The sequence below is a fragment of the Phasianus colchicus genome, chromosome 8 (genome assembly GCF_987193195.1).
Source record: "Phasianus colchicus chromosome 8, bPhaCol1.hap1.1, whole genome shotgun sequence".
Taxonomy (NCBI): Eukaryota; Metazoa; Chordata; class Aves; order Galliformes; family Phasianidae; genus Phasianus; species Phasianus colchicus.
In genome coordinates, this window is record NC_143443.1 from 7,780,420 (window position 1) to 7,801,023 (window position 20,604).

At 36.6% G+C, this 20,604-nt stretch overlaps 1 protein-coding gene across 9 annotated transcripts in view; it reads right to left on the bottom strand.

Moving 5' to 3' along the window:
* The window catches only part of CCSER2 (coiled-coil serine rich protein 2), a 160,424-nt gene that overhangs the window by 39,334 nt on the left and 100,486 nt on the right, over positions 1 to 20,604 (bottom strand). For all 9 annotated transcript variants that reach the window (XM_090144818.1, XM_090144816.1, XM_090144815.1 and 6 more), the window contains 3 exons: positions 15,883 to 17,359; positions 14,799 to 15,001; positions 1,383 to 1,473 (listed from right to left, as the gene is read on the bottom strand). In XM_090144818.1, the coding sequence (XP_090000944.1) occupies positions 1,383 to 1,473; positions 14,799 to 15,001; positions 15,883 to 17,320 (1,732 nt within the window). In that variant the 5' untranslated portion in view covers positions 17,321 to 17,359. The remainder of the gene's footprint in view (positions 1 to 1,382; positions 1,474 to 14,798; positions 15,002 to 15,882; positions 17,360 to 20,604) is intronic.

Here is a 20,604-nt window from a genome sequence, read left to right on the forward strand (position 1 = left end):
TTTTTTATGTTTGTGGCAGGCATTCACCTTCAAAAATGCATGTATTTTGAACAGTTTTCAAATTAATTTTGAATGGAATTACTGATGCAGATGCATTGCATGTTTCATAAACAAGGAAACTTAGTAAAAACTTGATCTTCCCCTTATAATTGCTCCTGAGTTTTTGCAACAAGATAATAATTACCATTATTGAAAGAATAGTTGGTTATGCACTAACTGGCACTGTGAGCAATCCCCCATGCTTGGTTTATTAATCATTCCAGACAATGACAAATAAAAATCTTAAGCAACTGGGCTGAAAAGCTGAATCGTACCAAAGCAGAAACAATCATCACTAAGTATCAACAAGTTTGGTAACAAGCACACATTAAAAGTGATCTGCAGCAGAAATTAGGTCAGTCTTTGTAATATTTCAGATCTAAAAAAATCATGTGGCAAAGGTACGGCTGTGGGGAAGGAAGAAAAAAAAAATCACAATAATCTGAAGTAACATTCTGCTTTTTCTTTACAGACAATATCTTCAGGCCTTTAAAAAGTTAGAAAAACACACAAAGATATTTAAGAAGGTAGCTAAATAAAGTTTATAAAGCTCCCAAAATTTTCAGTGTCATTTGTACAGGGTAGGGCACTACTGTGGTCCACATCCAATGTTTCTGTTCAGTTTAAGACACGTGAGCCTCCACTGAAAAAGATCAGACCTTCGGTCAACAGCCAGCGACGATTCTGAAGAGCAGGTCAGGAATGACAAAAACCAAATGCCTGAAACTTTCCAGATAGGATTTGATAAAGAATTATGGCATCATTTACCCAAACCAGTTCATTCTGGTTTAAATTTGTACTATTTTAGTGGAATCTATCCTCTCCGTTAAAAGGTTATCAAAACTTTCACTAACAATTTGAAGCATAATAGAAGATTCTTCAATAAAGTGCAATTTAAAACCTACGGCTACTGTTACAGAGTCATATAGAATATACTAGGAGATAGTTGGTATTTTTTATTATACAAAAATACCTCAAAAAAAAAATTACTGTCATTCACCAAAGTTGAAAAAAAATCTGCAGCAACATTTTCAAATATAGCTGATGCATAGGACTGAAGGACTAAGTTAGCACTGAATAAACTTCAAACCTCCAACAGCTTAAAGGCAGCCTGCAACAAAGTTTGGTTGGCTTACTTTTGTTTATTTCTTGTTTTATAAAAGGCAGTGAGTTTTGTAACTTCAGATTTGAGGTTTGTTGTATTAAATCCTGCATTTCAGCAAAGAAAAAAGCTAACTAAATAAAAAGCAATTTGAAGCAAGCATCATCTTACTGAAGAAGTCAGAAGAGTAAAATTCAACAAATGCAGTTTCACAGTAAAAACACTTGGGTACTCGACTAACCTTTATCATGAGGTGGGTCTTCAGGCAGGTCTACATCAAGCATGAGATCATCATCTTCAAGATCACAGGAATCAAGATTGTTCAAGATATCCTACAAGAAAACCACAAATTGAGACGTTTTCATGATACTTTGTTCCATTGCCACAGAGGCTTACTTCAAAGCTTTGCTACATTTGTTTTAGATACAACACCTGATGCAGTGAGCAGCCACTTCTCCTTAAGGCCAAGACCAGCCTTACCTGAGACTACAGCAACTAATCATCTTTATGCTCATCTCAGGACAGTGATACTGATAACAGCACTAGATAGAAGGATTAAAGCAATTTTCTACCTTGGGCCTACGCAAAACTCCAAGTAATCTTCTTTTCATTATTATTCTGCCTGAATTTAAAACTGATTCTGCTCAGTTGGAATTCAAAGGCTACTTTGTGGGAAGATGATGTTAAACCATAAAACTATCCTGTTTCAGCACTCATGTCATATTGATCAAAAGTTAATCACAAAGGAAAGGAGTAGGGAACCTTTCTTGATTTAAACATCAGGTAGTTAGGAAACCTACTCCTGTAAACGTAGGCTTGACTGAAGGATTGAAGATAAATTTATTCAGAAAAGGAAGAAAAAAGAATGGGAAAGAATGTTTTCTAAACAAATATGGAGCAGAACTGAATCTTCCTATTTTCAAAGCTAAACATCATGCCAGTACCAGATACTTGTGTTTTGAACACCTATTCCTGACAGACATGCACAGTGTCTTTTCTTGAATACTGTTAGAAGAAAATACCTCCATTAAATCTAATAACATTCCACGGTTTTCAGCAGTCACAGATTTTCTCAGGCATTGGCACACTTAGCTTACAGCCAGAGACAAAACTGAAAAGCAATAGCAAAGTATAATTGATTAACTCCATTAACGTACTAACTTCTACTGCATCTTGCAGGTGTCATACCTCTGACACCTTTTTACTCAATCTAAATGTCTAGAAACAGTATTTTCAGATTAAGATTTATTTAGTTGCTGCAGGTTATTATTTACGCTGAAATAGAGTTAAGTCAAATATTATTTCCCTAAAATAAAGAAAGGAGAGGCCTCTATATTCCTTTAAACAAAAGCATCTTTGGATCCACAAGAAAAGCAATAGTACCTGAACACGTTTCTGGCTTTTAAGCAAGCTTTGGTGTGGAACAGCAGCAATACCTAAATACCTTAATGTGTCAGTCTCTCCCTGACCAAACACGCTTCTAAGGTGTTGATGAGAACATTGTGTTCCAGCACCTTTTCCAGCCAGCAAAACTTAAAACATGCATTTTACAGCATTAAGCACTGTTGCCCTTTTGTCTTTAAGGCTATGCTTCATATGAAGCTGTTTCGGAAGTCGCACACAAACCGTTGTGTTGCAGAAGTTATTAATAGTACAAAAAAAGGCCATCAGATGTTAGTACCAAATGGAATCGTGCTCCATTCAGAAATGCGGCCAGTCAGGTATTCCAAAGAAAAACAACTGTAATGTTAGCAAAGCCAAGTCTGTCAAACAAACAAAAAAGGCTAATCTTTCCTCCCCTAAAAATACCAGAAGTAGAAAAAAATATCAAGAGGTCAAGGCTGTAGAATACTCTGTTAACTGAGCAGGTGAATGCTGCTAGCACTGTGTGGCTGGAAAGTGACATCAACACCAAAGTGCAGGACTTGATCAGAGAACACAGCCTCCGTTTAACATCATTGCTCAAAGAAAGAAATGTATTGCTACTAAATGATTACACAAAGCAGGTCTAAGGAAATTGTTAACAGTCATACAGCTCTAAAGATCTTGATCTCTGTTTTCTAATAACCCACAAATAGAAGCCCTGGCTTTAAGGTCTAGGATTATATTCATGTATTTCACATCCATTTCTTTTCTAAGAACAGAACTGCAGATTTTTCTTAGCCTTATCAGCTAATCTAAAGGCAATTCATAGGAGCAATACTGAAAATCATTTAAAAACTGTATTGCTAATTACTTCCTGGATAATAAGCTGTTTTGTAAATATTTCACTGTATACTTGCATAAAGACCATCAATACAGTGTAAAACACTGTTCACTTGGAAAGCTATCCCTCTGCTGGCTGTATTTTAGATGTACTGATAAAAGGAAGAACACTGATAGGCATCTCTGCACTGCTGATCCAACTGTTCTGCAGTCATTCCATTGCATTCATACAGTATTCCCATTTGATTACAAGGGTGCAAAGAGTAAGGCATATTTTAAGACTTTTTTTCCATGACATAGAACAGCAAACATTCTCCACTTCTGCAGCAGAATGTACTTCTTGACTTAGGAGAAAGGGTACGTAGCATACGATGAAAACAGTTAACATCCATTTGGTAAGATATGAGCTATGTAAAAGAAAGGTGGAATACTTGAGACAGAACCACTTCTGTTCACTGTATTTCAAAGTCCCCTGTGGATAACATTGTTTACATGTGGTTCTTCAAGCACTCACAGGCAAGAAACACAGTAGCAGGACATTGTGAATAATAAATACACACATAAAAATTTCCAGAGAAATTGAAGTAATTTAAAGAAAACATCAATTTAACATTCAGACTACAGATGCAGTTATTTTTCTATCCACTAATTTACACTTCTCCAGGAACCCAAGGATTTTTAACCAATATGTATTTATTTATTTTTTTTTTTTTAAGGCAGCAAAACATAGGTGTTCACAGTTTGTTAGTTGATAAATTGTTTCTATACTACATTTGGATCATCAAAATAAGCAGGAACAAGCATTGTTTTCCTCTACTATGGAACATGACACCTTAGTTCATCTGTGGCCAAAAAAGTTAAAGGACCATAGATATTACTGTGCAAAAGCATTGTAAAAGTACAATACAAAAATGGAGCATGCCAGTTTTAACTAATAAACCTAGATAGGCCACTTTGCTCTCTGCATCAGAGCTTCAGAAGTCAAACAAGGTCAGCACTTGAGATGCCAAAAATACTTATCTGTCAACAGCACATTTCATCATGTTTCTCTAATTATACATTACTGAAGTACACTGAGGCAACTCCATGCTAGAAAACAAAGCTCTGAATACAAAATTTTTGCAATAGCTGCACCTCATGTGAATTCTCTTCAAGTATTTTCTACTGCTATCTACTTAGATGCAGATAAATGCAGACGCGTTTTGTAAATGAAGTGTTAGCACTGCAGTCTTGACATAGCTGAGAAAAACTGCAGGCTTCATGAGCTCATTAGTACTTAGCAAAACCTGCATTTACAGACTCCAGGTGTCATTCCTACTACCGCATAATGAACTTAACTACACAGCAGAAACACTGCTAATATGAGTACTTAGCAGCTATTATCATCACGTTATTCTGGGCAACAATCTCAAAACAGAAAGTAAAGAAACATTTCAAAATGCATCAGTGCCAACCCTACCGAATATTACATGTTTTAGCACTTACGAGGAGTTACTGTAAGAGATGAATCCCATTTTATTTGCGCAGTTGAAAAGAACAGTACCTATTAAAATCTGATAGTCAACCAGGTAAAAAGTGGTTCCCCTGCCATAGCTAGCGTTGGTGCAGCCTCACCTTGAGCACTGTGTGCAATTCTGGCCTCCAAAACATAAAAAGAATAGTACCTGAGAATAGTAAGGTCCTTGAAAGCACTCAGAGGAGGGCAATGGAACTGATAGCAGAGCTGCAAGTCATCCTGTGGGGGAGAGGCTGAGGACACCTGGGCTGTCCAAAGTGGAGATGAGAAGGCTGAGAGGTGACCTCATTGCTCTCAGCAGCTCCCAGAGCAGGGGAAACAAAGGCTCTGATCCTAGGAACTGACGGCAGGACACAAAAGGCACAAAGCTACACCAGGAGAGATGCAGACTGGGCATCAGGAAACATTTCTTTACTGTGAGGGTGGTCAAATACTGAAACAGACTTCCTAGATAGATGCTAGGTGCTTCAAGTCTGACAGTGATCAAGAGACCTTAGGAAAATGCTTTCATTCATTTAACTTTCAGTTAGCACTAAAGTTGATGTTTTTAAGTCCCTTACAAATGAGCTATCCTACTTTACAGTAACTTCACATGTTTAGCATTAGATTTTCCAAGATGGTACAACTTAGAAAGAGATACATGTTTGTAAGTGTTAAATCTCGTCCAACTACAATGGTGTTGCCTAGCTGTCCCTCTAGACAGGTTTTCAACTGAATACTTCAGTAAGTGAAGAAAGCATCATTGTCTATGTAACAACAAAAGCATTAGAGGAGAAACAGATGATCCACGACTAATTGGTATAACTGAATGAGCTGAGAGCCCGAATAGCAGTGAATGCTCCTACTTAGAAGGGAGATGGGAAAAAGACTAAAGAGACAAGCAAGCATACAGGCTTGGAAACAATTACACCACACTTGGAAAGCAGCTGTTAAAGTCCCTAAAGAGCAGCAGACAGCTGCTCTTGAGACATTCCACAAAAAAAAAGTTAAACATCCTGGTCAGATGTCAGCTTTCTTTTCCTACTACTAAAGACCCCTCATTTATAAAACCTTGTACATGTATCAGCACAAGTCACAGTACAGTTTTGTACACGAGGCTAATGCTAGAGCAACAGACACATCATTACACAGTCAGCAAATACTGATTTTGCTTCAAATCACATAGGAGAAAACAGTAAGCAAATAATTTCTCATTAAAAAAAAAACAAACTCTTGAAACAACAGATGATGCAGGGAGTTGAGACTGAGATAGGAAGCTCAAATTCCAGTCTAAAGGGTAAGGCTCTATGATATGACAGCTTAAGTCAGTTACTCATTTAATCCACTTAGCAATGAGAGTCTTCTCACCAGCAGCATCAAAACAACCCTTTCATGCAGAGACTAACCAACAAACAGCACTTCATACAAAAAGTGTACTTTCCTCAGATATAAAAACAGACACATTGTTTCTTGTAGGTATAACATCACTTCTCTTCTGTCTCATCATGACCTTTTCATTACATGCAATACTGTATCCAAATATTTTTTACTTTAAAAATACAGGAATCATCCTGCACTAGGGCAGAAATACCCATAAAGAAATATTAAGATAAAGAATGTTATTTTTAACCTTTTTATTATCATATTGCTACTTTTTGTATGATCTACAACTAACATGAAAAAAGGTATTAAGGCAGAATATCCCAAAAGAAATAAACCACTACTTTCTCATCAATAGCCATGTTTCTGCAGTTAAGACCACCAATCTGGATGCTTCTCTCCTGACATTTAAGCCCTCAGCCAATGCATGGTTTTATTTTCAAAACAGAATGCCTTGTGTTGCCTACACAGCTTCATGACTTAAAGTAAGGTTTATTGCAGCAAACTGGTGTAATTTGTAAGATGAACAAAAAATATACTGCATTTATTACACTGTTTTAACGTTTGAAATAAGAATTACACTATTTTCCAGCTGAAAGCAATTCATGTTTGTTTCTGTGCTGTCAATTATGGCATGTAACACTTGTCATACTTTAAGTGCTTTTTTTTTTTTAGTATTTCAAACATTCTTTTGCAATAAGATCTACACATGCTTTACAAAGACTCACAATATTTGATGCACAAATTCTAGACATTTCCATGCTATTTTCTACACAGGCACATTTGCTGCATCTCTTAGGGCAAGATGCTAAAAAGTGATTTCCATTAAAAAAAGATAGAGGGAAAAAATTATGGAGAGATCACAGAACAACGTTCAACATGCAGAAGGTTAGCACAAGGAAAGGGAAATTCTCCCCCTGCAAAAAAAATACCACCCTCAATGAAAAATATCAAGGGAGTACAAAAATTAACAAAATATCATTGGAGTCACCTGAAGAGAAAGAGAAATACATCTGAAAACAAAGGATAAACAGATGGGGTAAATCAGACATCTGAAGTGCAGAAGTCAGCCAAATACAACTCCAGGCCAACAGTACAGAGAAGAAAGTCTTCCAGATTCTGGGACCAACACCACAAGCAGAGACAGAGAAAAGATGATAAAAGAAATAGAAATACAACACAAGTCTCCCAAAAGGTGATGTTGAAAAAAACTATACAGAACGGTTACCTGAAGGGAGAAAACAAATGAAGGTAATGACTTATTTCACTTGGTAATTGGACAAAGAAGTAACTGAAGAGAAAAACAACACTAAATAGTCATAATAACAGAGGAAAGCTCACAGGGAGGAGAGCAAGAATAGAATTCTGTAGAATACCAGAAATAGGATAGGAAAGGAGCTAGTTTAAATGCTGTATGTTACAAGTTCTATTAAAGATAATTAAGCACAACATCCAAACAAGTCATTCGTCATTTTGTTCATACTCCACAAAGGAAGACTGCCATGACAACAAATGTAGCAGGTCTTTGATCTGAAAAGCCACGATATTTTAACTACTGGATATTAGACTGAAAGATTTATTCCTCCATGAAAATATTTTTACAGAGGCACAGTATGCTTAATTTAGGTTTACAGAACACAGATAGGAACTAGTTCTTAGACGTTATCATCCCTCAAGAGGCAGCTAAGCACAGTGCTTTACTTTTTTTATCTCATAATATGAGAGAAAGTGTAAAAAACATCTGAAAATCAATAGCATCAAGGGGAAGAAGGAAGAACACCTGAAATATTAATCATTTTGCAGAGACTTCATCAATTCATCAACAATAGTACTTTCCAAACATGTAGCTCAAGTGAAGTCACAGTCACGTTCCTTTACTGCCATCTAGCCACCAGTAATCAAACTACAAAAAAAAAAAAAGAATTTTGACCATCTTTCTGTGAATTTCACCAAGACTAAAAAAATTCTGTGATTCCAGTGCTTATTTGTGTTGTTGTTTTTAAATAGGCAGATGCTTTTAAGGAAAAAATTTGTGATATACTATAGATCACAAGAGCAGAAAGCCACCAACACTAGGTGTAAAGAGTAGCACAGAAGTACCAAGTCCTTTCTAATCACTGCTTCTGTACTCTGAAATGTCTGCCAGTGTCCAAAGTTCAGCATAATATGTGCAGTTAACCTATACATAATGGAAAATTTTACATTATAAAGCGTTATGTGATTCTTACTGACACTCATAACTGGAAGAAATCATGTTCTCTCCACTGATTGGTGCTTAATATTAGAAGTGTGATGTTCAGCTTACAGGTACACAGCAGAAGGAAGATCTTGAGAAAGAGGAGAAACTACAAGAGTAGTAGTTTGTTTCCTTGCAACTTTCAGGTTACCAGACGTGGATGACAGGACTGCCATGCATTTCTAGCTATCAGTAAAGGCAAAACATGGACAGTCTCCTCCTTCAGTTCCTCAAATGCATTTCAGATCGGTTGCAAAGTCTCTTAGGCACAAGTGGCCAGTGAACTTGAAAAATACACAATAGAAGAAATATCAAGAATAAGCCACTTCAGTTTTGAAATTCAATCATAACAGAAGACCTATATCAATGACTCCAGGCTTCAAACAACTGCCAGTTGGAACAGAATAAGAACAACTTCAGAATTCATAGGAACACCACAGATAGCAAGATAGCTCTGTAAACAACCGTTGGATATATAATGATAGGACAGTGGTAGGATAAGGGGGAATGGTTTTAAACTGAGCCAGGGGAGGTTTAGGTTAGATATTAGGAGGAAGTTTTTCACACAGAGGGTGGTGAGGCACTGGAACAGGTTGCCCAAGGAGGTTGTGGATGCCCCATCCCTGCAGGCATTCAAGGCCATTCAAGGCTCTGGGCAGCCTGGTCTGCTGGTTGGCAACACTGCACATAGCAGGGGGGTTTAAACCAGATGATCACTGTGGTCCTTTTCAGCCCAGGTCATTTTATGATTCTATGACTGCTACCTGGAGACCAAATTTTCAATTGCATCCTCACTAGTTTTTTTACTGTAATTTGAATATAACATATTACATAGTGTCAATGTGTTCTATTCTTATTCAGGCACATGAATACTGTTGTTTCTAATTAAAAGACAAAAAAAAGAGCTAGGAATTGTTTGAGGTTTTTATTCTATTTTAACCCATCCTCTGACTTGCACTGCTGCAAAATTACATTCTCACTGCATTATCCTGATTATTTCAGAGTGAACAAAAACCACCACAACACCAAAATGCTGTGTACTCAGAAACACCCTTTACAGGGAAAAATGACACACACACTTCCAGTCTCAAGGGCTGTGACAATTAGCACAATAAGGTGTTTTGTAGTTTATATTAATATGGCCTAAATGCTATGTTAAGTGTTCTTGAGAAGAAACAATTGTATCCAATCTTTACAACTGAGGAGACTGCACTGGGCATGCACATCTCATCCAGGGGGACCAAGACTGTGCGTGCTACCAAAAAGTTGATCCCAGCACATATTGAAGTCCTGCCTGCCCCTACATTTCTAATGCTTTCCAACTGAACCGTACACAAATTATTTTCAATAGCAGTGTTCCTATAACTCAATCAAGCTAATAATTCTATAAAATTATATAATTATTATTAATTATAAAGATTTCAGATAAAAAGGAAAAGAAACCTCATGCCAATTTACATGCTTTTAATTAAGCTACCTGTGAAATGTTCAGAAATGCAAGTTAGATGTATAGCAATTCATGTGATATGCTTTTATAGATATATTTTTCTTGCTTACATTGACAGCACTGAAAACTACCCCAACTTTAAGAGTCTACTGGTCTCTCTGTGCACATGTTCACTTCCTTACTTGTTTCAAGACTTGCTAAGAATAAATAAAACACTAATACCTTCAGAAAAACCACAGCAATGCAATTAGTTTGAAGCACGCTAGAGTAAATCTGAAGTTCTTCTGTTAATGAAAATAAAAAAAACAAAGCCACTTGGTAGAATAAAGGAAATCAATGAAAGGAATCATTCTAAACTCACAGTAAAATACAACTCTGTACACACAGTTATAAAGACATATTGGAAACCTCACTTTAAGCTCATGAAATAAGGCAAGTGTTAATTTCTACCTGTATTTATCATATTGCACTCAATATATCTGCCGCTCACTCTCTCCATCACAGAAATTAGCAGCCACCACAAATGAAATATGGAAGCTCAAATGAGGTTGCCCTCCTTCATTTTTACCAACCAAAACAGGGTAGGAATATTTACCATGTCAGTTCTGACTCATACGTCTCTCAAAGGTGTATATGCTCTCCTATCTCAAAGGAAAAAAAGTAATTTACCATAAAAGCTTGTTCATAAAATGTTGTGCCTCTCAAAGCAACACAAGATGTTTGTGTGCTGTAACATATTCATATAGCCTCTTCATAATATTTGGCAGCAGGGACACCTACATCACACAAGACACAGACAGAAATGCCATCTCATTAAGTAATGCAGTTTCTTACTGCCTCCCATTGCTGTAATCATTAAGCTCTAAATCTGGAGGCCACATGGTGGTGGGAGGGCAGACAATGGCTATTTTTCACTCTGATCCAGTACCTCTGAAGTCACAGCCTCTGCTTCCATGACATTCATCTATGCCATGATCAGAAAAATGACAGCCACCAAAGTCTTCTGAAAGAATAAATGGTCTAACAGCACTGCTAGCAGAACAATCTGAGACTACGTACACTTGGTTCTGTAAGAAAATTAATATTGCTGACAATTGTACAGAGTTGAGTTCTTCTCCAAATATAAATTTTTAAGCATAACTGAAATGGATAATTTTTAGGGGGAGGGAGAGGGGAGTCGGAATTGTTGAGGATGAGGATATGAAAAACAAATGCCAAAGACTTCTCTATTTGTAACATGGGAAAACTGAAAGCAATTATATCAAAAATATCAAGTTAGAATATCGGGTTAGAACAGTACAATTCAAATGAGTCCTCAGTTTCATTTCTATAAGAGCCTGGAATATAGCATGGGATGTCAACATGGGACTTGGACACAAGCACTTCACCTTCAGCTGTGATGCACTGGGAATAAATCATAAGAAATCCCTCCCCTTGATCAACCTAACTTTGAGCATGAGGTACAAATACATCAAGAATATTAAATATACTGATTACAACACCAAGTGCTATTATTCATTCTTAGTTTACCCATCATTCTAAAGATAGATCCAGAGCCCCGTGAGACTCACTCAAGGTCACAAAGCATTATAGATCAGCAACTGGAATTTCTCCACATGCAGATACAGATATTTTATTTATTGATTACAAGTAAACACAACCCATCAGTGGACAGAAAGGTTCAGCTGATTCTATTCATCATAAGGGCAGAATGGTGGCAAAAGCCAAGTGGCATGCAAGTTAGTTCCTGACTGGAACATCCCTAGCAATGGGGCATTTTAACACCCAACTGCAAAGAGAGAAGCAAATAGAGAAACGGGGGGAGGAGGAGAAGCCTCAGATTTTGGAAATCCAGGAATTTCAGTAATGGCTTACATAAAGATACCATCAAAATCTAAATACTTTTAAGAGTCTTTGTTTCAATAATAAAGTTATATACATTGTTTCATATGGAAATGTAAACCTTATATTAAAATATACATTTCTTTAATTTTACCTTCAGCTTCTTAAAAATCTTAGACACTTCACTTGCAGCTTGAAATGCAGAAAAAAGTCCAGTTTAAATTAGCTCATTAGACAGAATCTGCTTTTTAAGCGTGATTCTCATAACTAGCTTGCACCTGAAGGGCTCTCATTTCACAGCTCTTCTTTTTGAGGAAGTTGTTGATTAAAAAAGTTTCTACATGGAAGAAATACATGCACTTCATTTCACTAAAACCTCCTAAAGAACAAAAATGAAGCATGGGACCTTCTGAATACTCCAATGAACACCTCATTAAATCAACAATTGTTTCTGATGAAAAGATCACTGATGTAACCATGTCTCATTTTCATTATACTACTTAAGTTGTGTTCAAATCTACAAGCTCTTCTTTTAGTTCAGAAAGACTTTGTCTTGAAAACGTTTCCAATGGATGTTTCACAGTGCTGCCAGCACAGTATGAAGATTCAATTTTTACATATTTGGCATGAGCACTTAAAGTTTGTACTGTTTACAAAATAAATTTAGTACTTTATAATAGTATCATAGAGCTCAATAAAAAAAAACAAACAAACACTGAGTAAGTGATGTTTATCTCACATGGTAAGGTTTAAGGGGTGACACCTTATTAAAGACAACCAAATACTACTTTATAAAGAATCCTGACATTTATCCAAAAAGCCTTTTTATTCTATAGTTGTACATTATCTTAATCTTACTTGCAATTGTATTTTTATTAAAGCTGGAAATTTTGGATTACTTTGATACAAGTCCACCTTCCCACAGAACAAGAACTATGGATTTGGCATTAACCCACTGGAGAGAACGTACAACAGAAAAAGAAAAGTCAATTTAAAAGATTATCCATGTCATGTAGAGAAGTAAATCATTAAAAAATAAAGCAATGCTCAATTACTTGCAACTAAGATAACTATAAGAAAACAGTGAGTACCACAGTTTGAATATTACATAATGTTATTTCAGCAAGCTTACTTTCTCTAAGAAGTATGCAAGTTTAAAAAGCATATTTCCCAGAGTAGCCATGTCCCTAGTGCCATAAACCATTCTGCACACTCTCAAACTAATTCTGAAACCTGGGAAAGGAACATTCTATCACAAAGATTCAGTCACAAAGGGAAAGCAAAACAAAAAACCCCAGAAACTTGAGATACTAAAAAAAATAAAGAGAAAAACAACCATCTTAGCCTCTGTGGCTGAAACTCTAGTCACATCACTAAGTGACAAAACAGATTCACACTACTGAGATGTGGATTTCACACCAAGAGCAAATAAATTTTAAGCAAAGCAGTTAAAAATCCATCTGTCTCTTTCAAGCCAGATTTCAATTACTGTTTCATGATCCATTTTAAATCAAATAAGACTACTCTTCAATAAAATATTGAAAAAATCTAAAAAGCATCTAATGTACCTCAGCTGTACAAGACTTAGAACAGCTTCTATTAACGAGACAGACTATCTATGACTGACCATCAGTTCATACACATGCATGAATTAATATATGCAGATCACGTGTATCAAACAAATTCCATAGTCCAAAAGGAAGTGGAAGTTGTAACTTAATTGTTATGATACAGACAGTGGAATTTCTATAAATATCCGTATTTAAAATTCACCAAGAAGAAAGTTCAAGAACTTTTCCTGGTGCATTCACATGTGTGTCAGGCAGATGGGCATTTGTTTTTACACTAAACTTTTTCCTGCAAATGTCCATAAGCTACAAAGTTCATGCTGGAAAAATCTCAATGCTTTTTCAAGCCAGCCATAATTACCATGAGAAGCTAGTAACTATTTCTAAACTTTCTTTTAGGCACCACATCCCAGACCATAATTTAAGACAGAAAATAAACCCTACCATAGGGGGCTGAAAATACACCAGAAATTTGTATGCAGTTATACCTAACAACATAATTAGATAGCCACGCCTAGTTACAGGCCAATTCTATGCTGTTCTGACTTGAGGGCTAGCATAGCCAACCCCAGTAAAGTAAGAAATCAAAGCCTGAATTAGTACCACAATGCTTCTACAGTACTGATACTGGCACAGGTGACATAATAACTAACACTCCTAAAACTTAAGAAGCATGAGAAACCAATCAATTATACATAGATATCGTAAGAAGTTTCAAATTATCAGTGTAATGTTAATAAAATCTGAAGTCTTAATTAAACTATTCAGATAAGTAAATATGAACAGTGTTTCTGTCAAAAAAGGGATGAAGAACAAACAGTATTTTCATCAAGGCTGCCAGAATCCAGAGGTTGGCTAACTTACATCAGCTGGAAGACTGCTACTATTCTTCATCCACTCTAAATGGAATTATGTTTGATTTAGATCAGTAATGTTTACCAAAAAGAAAAATAGTAGTTCCTCTTATATATTCCAGACATACAAATAGTCCAGCTCACCTGACAAACTACAGCCAGGTACCTACTTCAAAGATACTATGTTAGTACAAAGTGACAAATGAAAATAAATTTGCTCAAAGGATCATGTGCAGATATAGACTAGAAGCAAGGCAACAGTAGACATATTTGCTATTATCTTGCTTTTTCACTCTTACATTTAAAGACTGGTAAAGGATATTTAGCATTACCAGAATAAAGAAATTCCTTCAGTAAATGGTGAGTGCTACCATGAAATTTCATGAGGATTGATCTATTTTGCTACAACTTGAGAATGAGGAAGACATGTATGTAAACAGTCTGTTTCAAGGCCATCTGTCTAGAAACAGGAATTCCTTAACAAGAAGTTTCACAAATCTGTCAACTACAGAGGAAAGAAGAAATGGTTATCAAGTAAAAAGAAATTACATTAATTCTATTTTTAAAATATAGTTCAGCAATGGACTCAATAAAAAACTACCAACATTCAGGCTATACACAAATACATACTATGCTGTTCATTTCTGATGACTCGTAACTTCCACATGGATGGACACTTCCAATAGGCTCCAGTCCCTCTTCATCCCACATATACGTGCCATCAGAGCTATCAGATGGAGAAAGCTCAAAAGAGGACCCAGCTCTGTAATTCATCTCTGGAGAAATCACGCTCTCGGCAGTGTGCTTTGTGCTTTCACTGTTGTCATCCATTGCTTAAAGAAAACAGACAACAACAACAAAAAAAACAATCAAAAAACAATCAAATATTCCAAAATAAATAAATGAAAGCATGCACTATTCATGTTTTAATGTTTGCAAACCATATTCTAACAAATCCTAAACAAAAGCATTCTATAGTATTAACACCACTCATCCTAGGAAGTGAAAAGTTCAGGCTGGACTGGGAATTACAACTAAGAATCCTTTCAACCTACATCTTTGCTAACATTTTACAATGCAGTAATCTATCCCTCAAGAAAATTTATCTTTTAGAATTCTGTATCTTTTTAACAAAGATTTTAATAAGGTGGGTTCAAAGTTAAGTCCAAATTTTCAACTACAGTCTTTCAACATCGGTTGATACCGTGAAAGCCCATCAGGGATGTGAAAACACAAACTTTAAAGCACCTTCTCTCTTTTATTGCCTTTAGGATTTCATACAGCATGCCACTAGAAGAAAACCAGTAACACTCCAATTTTAAAAATTAACTAATTAAATAAGACACTCTACACTCATTCCCTCTGCTTAAAGCTGTTCTCTCCCTATAAAGAGGAGAAAAATGCAGAGACCACTAATCCAAAATAAATGCATCTCAAAACAAGGCTCAGAGGAATTCCATCACCTTACCATGAAAGTAGCTAAAGAAGCTACCATTAGTTCTTATTCCAAAGAAAAAGAGCTCTTTAAAAAAAAAAAAACACGCTTGAAGATGACGACTATCATGCAGAAAATGCACTGTGAGAAAATAGATGGACTAGTATAGTTTTGTTATGAAAAAACAAAATGATTAAACATATCAAGTAACTTCATAGCAATTACAGAATCTTCATTTCAGTACCAAAAATTTCAAATCAAATGCAACAAAGTATTTACCAGACACATTTAAATCAAGCCAGTCATCAGCATTACAGCAAGATCCTCCACTTTCCTTGAGAGAAGCGAACGGCTCTATTGATGTTATGCTCCCGTGCTCTAACTCTTGAATGCAGCTCTCCTTCTGCTGTACTTGTATTGTTTTATTTGGATCTTCTAAATCTATGAAATCATCACTGAAGTCTTCACTCAGGTCATTTTTTTCAGAGGACGACAAAGAAGATATAGATATTTCATCTCCATCATCGCTCATACACATGACATTTGATCCATGTTTTCCCATGCTTTCATGAAGGCCTTCAACAGATTCTATTCTTTGAGCATTACTCTCTATAATGCTATTTTTCTCAATTGTTCTATTTATATTTGTTGATATTTCAGAGTTCTCTACTATATACGTGTCAGAAGTTGTACTTTTGCCACCATCCACAATAATATTCCCAGCAAACCGCTGGCCAGTAGGCTTCAACAGAGAAGGCCGACTTAATCTGTATCCAAAAGAAGGTGCTGACCCAGATCCATTTGACAGCGGGGACTTCTTTGTGCAAGGAGATGATATACTAGAGTATGGCCTTGTAAATCCATACTTCACAGATTCATTTCCATTGGGTACATCCAACTGTCTCGCATTTCTTGACCACAGAGTTGACCTCTGAGATGTCCTAGCAGCTAGATTTTGACTATGATAAGGCCTTGTGAGATCCACAGCTTTATTAAAGGAATGTGACCTGGTTAACGATGCAGTGGGAAGGAAAGCATTCTGAATGGAATGTGAAAAACTTTGTGATCTTACCATTTTTTCACAGGAAGAAGACTTGCTATTGTCTGTAGAGTGTGCAAGGCTTTCTCCTGAACTTGTCCTTGAGGCATTGGAATTTGCCCTAGGTCTCTGCAAACCTACCATTGGCCGATTACCATAAAATCCATTTAAGTGTGATTTTGGAGCACTGAGTCCAGAATATGAGGTCCTTCCTGACAGGGCACCTTTGGCAAATTTTGCTGAACTAGACAGTCCAGGCAAAGACTTTGGGTTTGACTCCTCAGTAGAAGATACAAACATATTGTTTTGCTTTGCTGTTTTTGACCCAAAAGAAGCAGTATTGTTCAAACCCACCCTGAGCATATCATTACTCAATGCTCCTTGAGACTGAGAATACTTCTCAGAATCAATTAATTTGTCATTACAATTATGTTTAGAGTTGGTCTCTCTCTCATTTTGATCATGAAGCTGATATTTATTTGATTTTCTCCAGTTGAAAGAGAAGGAAGACATGTTAACAGTGCCATTGTGCTTGCTGAAGTTTTTGCCACCATTATTCCCTGCTAAATTAACAGCTGTCCCATTTGACGTCGGTTGTAAGACGCTTCCTAAAGTTTTTGTTCCATATTTCGGTAGCCTGGAAACCAAGGATGTCCTGCTTTGATTTTTTTCTTCCATGAGCTATTGGGTACATTGGTCCTCAAAGGGTGCGTGAATCTAAGAAAAAGAAAGAATGTGTTAGACCATCAGCAATAACACAAAACAATATGATTTCACATGCATTTGCATCTACGTTTACTACATCCATGTGCTTAACTACACCGTAACTGTACAAAATAACTCACATTTTATGACTTCCCGAGAAATAGTAGTACAGCAGCAGCTATTTGGCAGTAATATATTATTCAGTTATCACTCACCACCACCTAGATTTTTGTTGCCTAAGTTGCCTATCCTTTGTCTTCCTCCATATCATTCCAGGTAAGCTTTATAAAGGGTGTGCATTTTTAATCTACCAATTTGAATAGCTAACAACTGATTTTTTTCAACTGTACCGCAGTTATTCAATTACACACTTAAGATTTCATATTTAAAGAAGAACAAATTGAATATAGCACAAACCTGCAGTCAAGAACCTAAAACTTCTAAAACTACATCATAAAAACCTGACAAAAGCTATTCTTTTCAAAGTCTTTCCTAGCCAAGAAAAAAATCTTTCCCAGCCAAGAATATTCGCACTTAACCACTCACAGCATCGAGAGGAAAGAGATTCTGACAGACAACACACATCCTCAAGTATGAACAAAAATAGTAGAAGAAACATTATTAAAAGCCCACTGAAAAAACATTGTTCGCTATCTTAGGGATTGCCCCAGCTCTTCATTTCACATAGAAGATGTGAAGAAACAGTTAAGAGTCAAGGGTACTTTTGTTGAACATTTTAGCAAGAGTAACAAAGTGATTCAGATTTCTGCCAGCAGAACCAGCACAGCCTATAGGAACTGCAGTTGGTGTAAAAATAACAAATGCACTGACCCCGAGAACAGAGCCCTGAAGATGATCTTCTGAAGAAAAATGTTTCTACTCAAGAAAGCTATTTACACCCTGAACCATGAGCAAAAACCAGAAAAAAGCATTATCTTTGTCACCTGGGCATGACGTGGAGGCAAAAGCTGCCTTCTAGCAAGTGTTCTCTGTATGTTTCTCCTCATTCCCACAGGGACCCGTCCCCTTTATATTCTCCTGAATTTTGTTTAAGCCAGAATTTCCCAAACACAACCTGCATTCACAGCCCTCCATTTAACAGTGACTTCTCTCTCCACCAATTTTGTCAAAATACTTTTTTTATAGGACACCACTGTATTCCTATACAATACTATATAGTCTCAGATTCCCAGGAGTTCCAGAAATTCACTTTGTGTGATACAAATCTTTGCTTTCATTTGATGATAATCAAGTGGCTGATCACTTTGCTTCCCCAACTTCTATGTTACAAGATAAAAAAAAAAAAAAAATAATCACTGATCATCCATCTTCACCCCAGCATTTTCTCTTTCCATATTCCCATTCAGGATGAAGATCCCTAGGCATTTTTCATCTTCGTATAGAAACTGTCACCAATTTTGGTTGCCTTCTTGTTCCCATACAAAATCTGAGTTACAGGATAGCAACTGCATGCAGTATTCAAGTTAGCACATTTAAAAAAAATGATTAAATATTTCTTGGCACAAACAAACTTGACTTCTGTGCAGAGATGCACGAACATTTAAACCTACCCCCATGTCCTGAGATAAAGATACTTATAGCATTTATTCCTTTCCTTGTATCTGTGACTTTTGCTCCCTAGCCCCTTGAAAATATTCCACTACCATCTTTACCTGAAATGTTTATTAGGACAATGTCATTTTGGTCTACGTAATGTGGCTTCATAAAAGAAAAGCCTAGTATCTTTGCCTCAACAATTCTTGGCTTGAGAGCTTCCATTTTGCTTTAATACTTCCACACTTAAATACATATTCTACTTTTTGTGCAGATAACTGTATCTGCATCAACCTTTTGCACAGCAATACAAAGACTTTGCCTAACTGTTATTATTATTAAAGCCTATTTAGACAGTAAGGACAGACAAAGTCTCCAAGTTTCAATGCTGCATATTAACATGAAGTTTACTCTTGCATTAAACATTGGATTAGCAAAATGAGGTTCCTGCTGTAGAAGACAGCTGTGAAAGAATATGTTGCTTTTGCTATTCTGATTTTATTTATCAGTCAGTTCCACCCACTGGTCTTACAAGGTTACCAACACAGAATTTTGTTAGTTCTTACCCTATTCCCTGAAACTATTATCTGTGTTTGAATTCTCACAAACCACCGGCAGGACTGAAAAACACCAAAGTTCTTAAACCACAGCAAACACGCTGATAAACTACAGACAGCAAGCAGTGCTATACTTGAGGGACAGAAAATACCCTCTGTAACCACAGCAAGCATTAGCTCAAAGGGACTCACTTCCCAAGCTGCAAGACCTCACTAAGAAACACATCAGATAAAATCAAAGTGGCATTAAAATCAGGCAAACTGAAGTACCCCCAGGATTCTGTAAATGAATAGGATGCCCCAGAGCTGTGCTTCTGAAAGTAGGTCTAACTAAAGAGATATTTAAAGAAAAATACTCAGAAACCACAGCTTCTTAAGGGCTCCTAACGCAATGAAAATGTCAGAATCCACATCCTGCAACAGGTAACATACATCCATTTAGAATACACCCATATATGCATCTGAGTGGACAGTGATGGGACAAGGGGGAATGGTCTTAAACTGAGACAGGGGAGGTTTAGGTTAGATATTAGGAGGAAGTTTTTCACACAGAGGGTGGTGACGCACTGGAACAGGTTGCCCAAGGAGGTTGTGGATGCCCCATCCCTGGAAGCATTCAAGGCCAGGCTGGATGTGGCTCTGGGCAGCCTGGTCTGCTGGTTGGCGACCCTGCACACAGCAGGGGAGTAGAAACTAGATGATCATTGTGGTCCTTTGCAACCCAGGCCATTCTATGATATTTTATGATAGAAACACAAATCCTCAGTTTTCAAACATTAAGTGAATTCTGCACACTGAAGACATCACTCACATTGAGTTGTACACAAACATACAAGTCTTCATTCTTAACAACAGTTTAATTTTATACTGAATTTAAGCATCATGTAACAAATCTATGAGCTAGTAAAACACCATGTATTTCTAGACTGCTCAACACAGCATGTAGCACATGATAAAATCCTGCTGTACTATGCAACTGTGGTAGCTGGTCTGAGAGTCACTCTGCAGATTGTACCTTAGTACGACCCAGCCAACTTCAATCTGTTTTCTCTACACTTAAAGAAAATATACGGAATCATTCACAAAGTACATCACCACTCTTGAGGTAACACAACGATCACATTTTACGTTAAGAAAAGGCACTTA